General features: G+C 36.2%; 1 protein-coding gene across 1 annotated transcript; it reads right to left on the minus strand.

Annotated features, from left to right (window-relative positions):
* Positions 1-1,461: 1,461 nt before the first annotated feature.
* Positions 1,462-6,792, minus strand: ETFBETA (electron transfer flavoprotein beta). Its single transcript, XM_088215236.1, has 5 exons — positions 6,611-6,792; positions 6,237-6,521; positions 5,548-5,628; positions 5,048-5,142; positions 1,462-1,814 (listed from the first exon to the last, which is right to left on the minus strand). The coding sequence occupies exons 1-5, from the start codon at positions 6,677-6,679 to the stop codon at positions 1,589-1,591; spliced, it is 756 nt and encodes a 251-aa protein (XP_088071362.1). The 5' UTR covers positions 6,680-6,792; the 3' UTR covers positions 1,462-1,588.
* Between the last annotated feature and the right edge of the window lie 4,991 nt (positions 6,793-11,783).

The raw sequence follows: 11,783 nt of genomic DNA on the forward strand, positions 1-11,783 counted from the left end.
CTTTCTTTTTTTAAATTGCTTTTCTTTTATTCAAAATTAAAAATTTACATTTATTATCTTTATATTATAAAATTAACGGAATTTTTCTAAGCTGATAAAGTATTCTAAAAAATTTAAAACATCATACATAATAAACTAACAGATATTTTATTATAACATATTGAAATAATATTTATCCAACTATAACATTTTTTGGATTGGACAGACAATCGGAGAGAGCTATTATGATGGGAACAAATTTATTGCAAATTCTTTCTTTGATACGTGAGATGGATGAGTTTACTTTTACGGCTCCAAGATCATCAACTTGTATAATAATCTAATAAATGGGTTTTAAAAATTATCGTTTAAGAGCTCGTAATAATTCAGTATAAGCATTTGCTTCTGCTTCTGCTTCTGCTTCTGCTTCTGCATCTGCCAAGTGCAATATTACCATTCACTTTTTTAAAAAAATATATTGTTGGGAACAACACTTTATTTGCACAATTTTTTGTAAAAAGTTCCCAAGTCAACCTTTTCATATATTCTGTAAAATTATAACGGTGTTGAGCTTAAGAAATCCAAGATGGTTACTGAATCTTGTTGTTAATCACGGAGTAGTAAATACAATAATTAATATTCCCCTAGTAAAAGAAAACTTTTTGATTTATATTCATTTTGAAGAGGAAAAAAAAAAAAAACAAGTAATTAATTTTTGATCGAGGAGGTAAAAGAATCATTCGTGGAAGTTTATCTTCCTTCTTCTCCGTACTGTGCTTTCTTCACCATTTTCTTAATTAAAAAACCCCTCAAAAATATTTAATGGTATTAAAATTCTGCTAAATTTACACATCACTACGCATATATTCTTGAAAACTCTCCTGCTAAATTGACTCACGTTAGGCGATCCTCTTGTTTTTATAATAATAATATAAAAAAAACATCCATTCTTTTTTTTCTTATGCTCTCTTAAGGAGGATGTCAGCTAATTTGTTTATTTCCGAACATAAAAATAGCCTTTTTTAACTGAGTATCCCACTAATATATGCTTTGAGGAGTATCTATATTTGTTTGACCTCAAAAGACATAAAAATATGTGTAATAAAGGTGTTAGATTCTACCAAAGTATTAGTAATATTGAATGTTTTGCAAGTCAATCATATTGAATGTAGGTAGAGGCATTATTATTATAACCGTAAGTTGATATAAATAAAATTATTAAAATAATAACTTGAAAACAATACATCAAAATTTACTAATATCAACATACTCTGTTTCAAAATAAAAATTTGTAAGACATTTTGCTACAAGAACACAATGCAAGTAATAAGACATTACTACAACTAGTTGTGTAGTTTATACAAGGTAATTTATTCACGAAGAACCTTTTCCCTACTGGCTTGCATTCATTGTAAATACTAATATCCATGCTATCAAACTCAGTGTTGGGACTAAAGTAAAAGGGAATTTGTCAATGTCTACTGGTGGCCAATAAAAAATTTCATTAAATAGGAAGCTGTTTTGCAAAGTTGTATTTTTATGTTTTTTGGTTCCAGTACATACATTTGAAGAGAAATTACTGATGATTTGGGACATGCCAGCATGTAATTCAGATAACTCGAGCTTCATTTTTAAGCTTATCGATCAGCTCGTCCACCGATTGAACAATAATCCCAGCTTTTCTCTTGGGTGGTTCGGTCACTTGCACCATCTCTAAGTCAGATTTGATATTTACATCTAATTCCTGCACGGTAAATTTCTTTATGACCTTCGACTTTGCCTTCATTATGTTTGGGAGTGTTGCATACCTCGGTTGGTTCAGTCTCAAATCAGTACTGCAAGAACACAACTCGTACAATGTTAACCACTTCAAGAATAAAAACACACAAAATATGATAGCTCTGTCATATTTGAAATAGAGGCCTCAGGTGATAAATTCACAGGTATTTATCTACTATGTGCACGGTATTGGAGCCATGGGAAGAATAAGAAAGTCACTTCCAAAAGTGTAGATTTTCTCGTTTGTGTCTCTATATGATTTTCTTTTGAAAGAGGGTTTGGACTCTTGGCTTGCGATTTGATTAAGATATTGGTCCAGGAATTTATTTTATGTTAAATAAAAGAGTTGGTTTAGATCTACAACATAGGAGATTGGTACAGCATTTTCCAATATAAATGTGTCCATGTTATTAATCACATATCAATTATTAAGCCTGAAATAATTGGAGGGTCCCTCACAAGAGACTCAACATAGGCTGTAAACGTCGTAGGTCTACTAAGCAAGTAACAAGCTTGCTTCAGGATTTTCCAGAGTCAACACCTAACCATATCCAGTCCTAGAACCTAGACAAACTAATATCAAAGTCAGTTGTCATGGGGAATTCCAGATTGTCGCAACAGTAGTTTGATATTTACTCAAGCAGTACCCACAGGATCACCCAAGAGATATAGCAGAAAGATACGGGAATCAACCTGTTTTGATGAAAGGTGGTGAGAAACTGAAAATTTCAGTAGGGCCAATGCAAACCCATTTCGGCCACTAAAGGAGAAGGGGGCAGCTCCAATGAAGCATACAGCACACAGTGAAATACTAATGAGATAGCATCATGATTCAACAAGCTCGAATTTCCACATTATAATAGGAACATTTACCTGCTGGGCTGGCTGGATAGAGACAAACATTTTTTTCTAGCACCATAGAACAGCAAAGAAGAACAAGGTGGTATTCGTGTCTTTCATAGACAGAGAGATGTCCAGTTGTTGTTCCTCAAATTAGAGCATGACAAACCAAAAATGAGTTGGGAGGATTTCAAAATGCACGGTACTTTACCCCTTGGTTCCCCATTTCTTAGTAACAAGCTCGACGAGTTGGTGCAGTTGCACCAGATTAGGATAGTGAATGATTGATGGCGGCAGTTTGAGCAGCTTGCCACTTCTGCTTCTGGCCTTACAACTGAACAAGAGGTGGAAGACTGACCTTAGCAATTTAAAGTTTATAGTAGCAGAGTTGGAATTACAATTCACACTGGTTTGACCATAATGGACTCCCTATATGCAAGATACCTCAAACAGTTCACAGTTCATAAAATGATTAAGCAGAGAGATGGAGGACATGCAGAAAAAATGGACCCTCCACCTATAATGAACCGTTTATAAGAAGAATAGCTGAATATACATGTTGGCTTGAAATAAGTGGAATAGCTGGTCTTGGCTGACAGCAACCCAGAGATTTAACTGCATGATAACAGAGGGAACAAGAAGTACCTAACTGATAAAATCTCAAGCCATGATTATTGTTGCTCATACTGGTGGATTCAGGAAGGCACTCACATGGGCCGTGAAGGATACCAAACAAACATTAAGGTGTATGGCAAGTGATTTTACTGGAAGGCTGTCAAACAAAAAACCCAAGAACTTTGTTCAAATTTGCTTTATCTCTCAATGCACAAGATTGAAAGTGCAACCAGCACAAATTTAACAGCTTCTTCCTATCAATGAACATATTTAAGCAGACATATCAATGAACTTGTGAAGGGAGCCTTTCCCCATATACAAAAGACAGCATCATCAGTGGTGGTAGACTACTTTTTCTAAATATGAGAAGCTTTTTACCATTCTTTACAACCTTATACGAGAGTAAGTAGCATGACTGTTCTTTGACTCTATCTTCAAATTACATTGATTATCAGATCCATTGTCAATGATAGAGATGTCACCTTAACAATGTCTTCTGGGTTCAGCTATTGCGCACCAAACTCACATTTAGCTTAGCCTACAGTCCTCAATCAAATGGTCAGCTTGAGGTGGTCAAGTGTACAAATTAAGAGGTATCTCTGTTATTTTTCTAACGATCGCCCCAAAAGTAGACTTGCTTGTTGTCTTGGGCAGAATATTGCTATGGTACAAGACTTCATTCGTCTCCCAAAACCTCATTGTTGAAGTGGTCTATGGTCCAAAACTACTTCCCTATTGCCCCATGTTGGCCAAGGCCAAGGAAATAGACCTAGAGACCAACTCCTGAAGGATCTCAGTGAACCTCTTCAACAAGCTTAAGTTACAATAAGTGCTCTTGTGCATGATCGTCATTGTGGAAGTCCATTTCCAAGTTGGTGGTCGGATGTTGCTTTGTCTTCACTCTTAAGTACTGCTGTAATTGGCCCATTGTCCCAATAAGAAGTTGATACACCGCTTCTATGGGCCTTTTAAAATTGATCAGATTAGTATTGTTGTTAACTGGCTAGCACACCAGCAGACTCACTAGTCCATCTTGTTTTCCATGTGTCATGCCTCGAGCAATTTAATAGCAACAAGCCAACATACTCTTCGGACAGTGTCAAATGGTCAGGTCCTACCAAATGTAAAGGCAGTTTTCGATCAGCAGGTGCAGGCAGGAAGGAATTTTTGGTCCATTAGGAAGGCCTTGATCCAGCAATCTCTTGGTGGGAGGATGTGTTTGCGATCCAACACTATTGCACAAGGATAAGCTACATGGAGTATTGTCATGCACAAAATAGTGGGATCCACGTGATAAGTTCACTGGTATCCGGTATGTACACAGGGTTTATGAGTGGAAGAAGAATGTCACTTACTTAAATGGTGGATTATGTTGAATGTGTTTGGATATGGCCTTCTCTTAAAAGAGAGTTGGGACTATTGGCTCAGGATTCAATTGATACCTCAGTCAGGAATTTGCTTTAGGAATTTATTTAACATTAAATTTAGGAGGCAGATTAGGTTTACAATCCAGGAGTCTGGTTCAGCAGTTTCCCCTATAAGTATGTTCATCAGGTTATTAATAAAGTATCAATTATGAAGCCTAAGTCCAGTGAGTACTCATGAATTCTGAGGTTCTGTAAAAGAAGCCTCAAAATAGGCCGTAAAGGTCGCACGTCTACCGAGCAAGCACCAAGCTCATTTCAAGGCTTTCAAGTGTCAAGGCCCTGACCACATCCCAGTTCCGAGACTGTGACATACTTCTATGTTATACAGCAGCTAAATAAATATACAAACTGATCCAAGTCTTAATTGTTCGCTAAAAAGAAAATAATTTGAAAGGCTCTCAACTTACGTAATTACAGCAGGCAAGTCTAAACATAAAGTCTCAAGACCTCCATCCACTTCTCTATCCACAGTAACTATCTGTTTCTCCTTATCCAGCACAACCTACTAGACAACACCAGTAAATCAAAAAACAGAATCAAATATTGATAACCAGAGGAGAAAATAATGGGCGAGATACTGATAAAAAAACCAAAGGCAAAAACTATCATAGCAAAATTTTTGTTTCTATAGGGAAAAACTTAAGCCTAGCCTAATTCAAAATAACAGCAATCATAATGGATGTCCTAAACCAATTATAATAGTTATAAGTTACAACGGAATAGTTTACAGGTTAAAACAGCTAGCGTGTAAACCTATGCTATCCCAGCATAAGAGTAAATTTGTTGAACCATTCAGTACTGCGTGCAATAGAAGGAAAAAAGAAGACAGAACCCCTACAACAAGTGACTTAAAACCAAAAAAAAAGGAAAGACCTTTCGATAAATCGAATCAGAGTCTTGGACTAACCTTTGAGGCAAAAGTCCCCTGTGGCCAACCAAGCAACCCCGCGACCATTTGCCCTGTTTGATTGCAGTCATCATCAATTGCCTACACAACAATCTGGATAATAAGAAACAGTTACTTTTATTTAAAAACGAAAAAAGCCTCAAAAATATCAATACAAAAGGATAGCACGCAGAACTAAAACCAATAATCAAAGGATTGTGTGTCATTTTGAAGTAAAGGGAGTGTCTACACTGTTGATAGTTAATAAGAGATTTAAAAAGTTCAAAAAACCATTAGATATTCCTACACTTCCAATGGTTAGTTGAGATAAATTTCAATTGGTGACGAAGAAGTACTAAGAAGTATTCAGGCTCCATTTATAGCTTTTACCATTTATAGCTTTCATTTTCTAAATGTATATGTATTTTGTTGAAACATTCCAGCAAACAAGCCTAAATTTTGAAATTTAATTGACTCATTGCTTCATTTACAACTGATTAATCCAAAACCCTCTAATTGACAACAAATCCCTAGAAATGAGAAAGTGAATTTGAAGCATAAAATACGCAGTACCTACTAAGTACACAATTGATTAGTATTAAAAAAATAACTGATCAAATTCACAATAAGAGTTCAAACGCAAACAAGTTTATTATGTGCTAATTTTCCTAGAAAAAAAAAAAAGAAGTGGAGAATGAAAAAGTAGATACCTGCTTGCCAAGAAAAAGAACGTGAGGATTCTCAATTTGAACCAGTTTCTTCAAAATCTTAGCAACAGGGAGAGGGTACAAGTCACAATTAGCCTCCACGTGGATAGCCCTGTCAGCACCCATGGCAAGACCAGTCCGCAGGGAATCAACGCACTGGCTAGGGCCCAAACTGACGGCGACGACCTCGGTGGCTAGGCCTGACTCTTTGATCCTCAGGGCCTCTTCCAGTCCTATCTCGCAGAACGGATTCATGGACATCTTAACGTTCTTGGTCTCGACACCTGTCTGCTCGATTGAGTCAATCGAGTAAGCAAATGGCAGAATTAAGATCATTTGATGAGACGACTGAAATTGGAGGAGTTAATCGGGCTTACCTTATCAGGTTTAACTCTGATCTTAACGGCGTAGTCTACAACTCGCTTGATAGCAACCATTATCTTCATCTTGAGCAGCCAATACTGGAATCCGTAAAAGAGAGGTAGAGGGAAGAAAAGAGGTGGAAGGAAATGGATGGAAGGTTAGGTCTGGTTTTGGGGAAATTGAAAGAATAAGTGAATACGTAAATAGAATATATTTTTAACAATTTAATAAAGAAATAATAAAATATCAGATTATCCAAAACAAATTTTTTTTAAAAAATGTTTTTATTTATTTCTTTTAACACAAATGAATTTCTCAAAATTTCTGAAACCTGGATTTTTTTGTTATTGTTTGTATTTTAAGATTTATTATTTAGTTTTAATTAGGTGTTGCTCACTATTTTACATGTATAAGAAAAGGAAAAACTCTGAATTATAATTCAAAGAATAACAAAGGACATATTCTAATTTTTACAATACTAATTTTTTATTTTGTTGGTCTCTTAATTCTTATATGTTAAACACCATTTATAAAGTTAGTAGATTTATCACTTGAGAGCAAATTATACATGTTAATTATATAAATATATATTATTTCTAGTTGACTAAATTTTTATATCAAATTCACCTTATATTTGACATGTAGAAAGTACAATAAAAAATTAAAAAATATTTTTTTAATAACTTTTACATAGAAGAAAAAGAATTTTTCTATTTTTTTATTTTATTAAAAATAATTTTAAAAAATTAAGGTATCATTTTATATATTATATATGTAATAGCCTGAATTCTCATTTAGAGTTTTAACTGTACACACACACTATATCATGATAAAATAATCTATATGAATACGTCGCGGAGTAAATTTTAAAATAATAATAAATACATTTATTGCATATTTAGCTCAAAATATTCAGTACCCGTAAAACATGTTTAAACTTTAAAATAAACACTTATAAAAAGAAATGTTTAACATTAAGTACTGTTCGATTAAAATAAAAATTAAACGATCTTCTAGCAAGTCCTTCGCTGTTCAAGAGGGAGTTTTGGGAATCCTAATATGGAAGAGATCAATAATAAATAGAGTGAGCTTAATATGCTTAGTAAGCATGTAAGTAACCAAGAAATAATATAATAGTCTGTCCAAGTTAGTAGAAAATATAAAACTGCCGGCGGAAATGGTTTAAAATATTTTTCTCTTTATTTTAGAAAACACGTGATATCTACATCTTAATTCATTAACCGAACCTTACAAACCAGTTTGTTCGATAAACATTCAGAATCTATCATCTCAATATTATAACTCAAGGCATGAAAGTTCATTAGATAACAAAATTCAATATTCAGTATCACAATTTTGACAGTAAATAGTTCACTATATACTAATTCAGTGTTTCAGTATCATAAACGTTACACATGACTTCTGATCCATTCATATCGGTTTATATCCTATTAAAATAGTTTCACTACGCGATGTCATTTCTGCTAGTATCAACTAGTTTACAATTTGAAGTACACAGTATTCAGTTCACAGTTCTTATCGCTTTACCATGTTTGACTAAAGCTGTATCTACGGGTAGGTTTACCACAATCACATGCCAAAAGGCGACACACACACCCACTCCTCGGTGATACCAGTTAAATAGATTTTTTAAATCTTTTATTGTCTATCTATTTATTTCATCTCACTCATAAATTTTTTAATTTTTATTATTTAATATTATTTTATACCTATAACACGCATACTATAACAATTCATCATTCTAAACTCTTTTACTTATTCTTACTATGCTCCCAATTACATAGCAACCAATATATACACGAATTCAGTTAACAAAATATAACAAAACAATTCATCAGCAATTTCTGTAACACCCAAAGACTTTTCTTTTTATTTTTATTTATTTATTTTATTTTATTTTATTTTAATTTGAAATTTTGTTAATTTTATTTTATTTTAATAATTAATTTATAAAGTTTTAATTTAATTTAATAGAAATAAAAATAATAATAATAATAAAATGTGGTAAAATTATTTTTTGGGATTTAATTGAAATTGAATTTGGAAAAAAAGGGGTGAAAATTTAGATTCTGTAGGTGTTTTTGAAAAAAAAAAATCGAAAACCGGAGGTTAAAACGTAATTTAAAAAAATAGTGCCACGTCAGCAGCCCGGTCAGCAGTCCCGGCCAACCAGGACACGCCGCGTGGCAGGGAGGCTGACACGGGAAGCCACGCGGGATGGAGACACATAGGTGATCCGCGTGCGCGCGATCGGACGGCCCAGATCCATTCCCGCGCGCACGGATGGTCCAAATCAAAAGTGCGCATAGACGGCCCAGATCTCACGCGTGCGGACGGTCCAAATTTGATCACGCACGGACGGCTCAGATCGCATCGCGATGGACGACCCATATTTATTTCCAATTTAATCGAAATCGGACAGTCCATATTAAATCATGATGGACGGCTCATATTAAAAGGAGAGGGTTATAAATAATCACATCTACATCCAACACCAAACCCTAACCGCCAGAACCCTCGCCGGAGAAGACGACCCAGCCACCGGAGGAACCGGCCGCCGCCACCCGCCGCAGCACCGGAGGATTTTTTGGCTGCCAAACGAGGTAAAATTTTTCTCATTGGCTCGTTTTTCGATGTTGAACCTCTCTGTGGCCAAATCGTAGCCAAACCACTGGCCAATTGGCCGAAAAACACCGCCGAAGCCCAGCAGCGCCGCCGCGGGTTTTCTTGATTTTTGCCTCCAATGAGGCCCTTCCCGGTTCTCGTTCGATGTAACTTTTATACCACCGTGACCACCGTCCTTTTCTCTACAGGTTGACAGGAGCAAAATACCAAACTGCAACTCGCGCCGGAGGAGTCGCCGTACCCGAGAGCCCTGCTGCCGGTAAGTCTCGATTTTTTGTAATTTTTTGGCCCACCGAGGGCTCTAGAGGTGTTTTATCACAGGAACCAATGCAAGTTTGGCCGAATTCGGCCAAAAACGGCCAACCTGAGGCGGATCGCTGACGCCGGCGGCGGCACCGTCGCCGGAGCACGGAGGAGCCGCCGTGCCGGAATTTAGAAATTGGCCAAAAGGGTCCTGGGTCTGATTTGGGGTTTTTTGGGGACATGTGCAGGTATCAGAAGTGTGTTTCAGTTTCCGGAAAAAAATTTAGGGAATCTAAGAACTGTCCGTAGGTGCAGTGAGAACCCGATTTGAGACTCCGAAACAAGTAAGGATCTCTCACCCTATTTCCTATCATGACATTAAAGCTTAATAAATGATTAAACGGTATTTTATGAATTTATAGATATGTATAATTAATTAAGATTGCTAATGGGGCTCGAACATGATGTATTTATCAGTCTGTTTCTGTTTGATGTATTTTACAGTCTAAATGCAGTAAAGTATCTAATTGTTTATTCTGTGGTTCCGTGTGAATGAATAACTATTTAATCTATTATGGTTTGAATTATTGTGAACCCGATGTTGTGTTGCCTTATTTGGTGTGCGTTGCTAGTTTACGTATTTATGTTGATTGGGTAATTGAGACTAAGAAAAATAAGGATGGTATATGAATTTATAAGTGGATAAGTCGACAGCCTCACTAGATATCCTGGGAGATGATGGACGGACTGGGTCCATAGGGAACCCTACTGGGAACGTGGTTTCTCATATCAGACGGGGTATGGAGACTTTATGTGTTTTGGCACCCATAACGGACAGGGTATGGGGACGGCTCGTTTCACCCTCATACCGGACGGGGTATTGCGGTTTATGATTTTGGCGCCCATACCGGATGGGGTATGGGGACAGCCTTGGAATTAAGTTATTAATGTGAATAGTTCACATGTAGTGGGGACCCCCTATGGATCCCCATGGATACTAGTAGGCTGATAAAAGAGGAAATTTGTTGTCTGATGATTGAAATACAAAAACATGATATGTGTTATGTTACAGAGTGTGTGTGATCTTATGATATTTATGATGTAATTATTTTCATAAATTGTTTTCATGAATCTCATCGAGGTAGGTGGATAGTAAAGGGTTTTATTATTGATAAATGAATTTGTTATAAATTATGCTCCATTGGTCGTTTTTGTTTTCTACCAACCTTTACTTCTGTGACAGTGAGATAGTGTGATGTTTTTACTGGGCTAATGTAGCTCATTCCTTAACCATTTCAGATCAGGAGGACTTGGTTCCCAAGCCCGTTTTGCAGGAAGACGGTGAGTAGAAGCCAAAGAATTTAATAGTTTTCCTTATAGCATTCATTCATAGTATTTCCTTTAAGTTAGTTTATTCTTTCATACATTTAATTCGTTTTGGTTATTGTGTAAGGGATGTTAATCAAAATCTATTTTATTTCGCTTCCGCATTTAGAATAAATATATACATTTCCTTTTAATTTCCGAGGCCGTTACAATTTCAATAATGAATATAAATAAGAACACAACAATCAGTAGAAAAATCTCGTCGGAATCATGTGCCTAATCACCAATTATTAAACGTCACAATTTTAATATCTTAGAAAGATTAAACTACATTTATAAACACTTACGCACTTACCTGATTTCTATCTAAATCTCTTTCATGAAATTATCTTTGATATACAAGATCAACATAGTATAGTGACATCTATATTAGGTTAGTAATGAGCTGATTATCTTCTAATTTCAAACACCTGTGTATGGACTTGTTCCTAATTATAAACCAAATACATAATTTGTTGTATTAAAATTAAATAAGATTAATAAATCTTAAATCTAAAACAGTAAACTATCAGGATTTTTTGAACTCACTTACTTGAACCGAGTCCCTAGAACTCATCGCGTGCAACCAATGGAAGTATGTGTGCCTCCACATGCGCTGCCAGCGGATAGCCACATGCCACCGCCAGTCGTCACCGTTCGCCGCTACGGATCGGTCGAATTTCACCGCAGCGTGCCTCGCACCTTCGGATCCGGCACAAAACTGGTGGAATCGCGTCGGAAAGAGCAGTAAAACGACCAAACATGTCTAGAATCACCGCACGGGCCATCTTCCTCTCCTGCGCACCGCCGCGCGCAACACCGCCCTTTCTTCCTCCTTTTTCCTCTTCTCCTTCCTCCCCTCCTCTCTCGGCTACCAACTGACGGTAGTCGCAGCCCTTCTCCCTCTGTTTTCTTCTCTCTCTCTCTCTCTCT

The sequence above is a fragment of the Carica papaya genome, chromosome 3, assembly GCF_054855325.1.
Source record: "Carica papaya isolate Zhongbai chromosome 3, ASM5485532v1, whole genome shotgun sequence".
Taxonomy (NCBI): Eukaryota; Viridiplantae; Streptophyta; class Magnoliopsida; order Brassicales; family Caricaceae; genus Carica; species Carica papaya.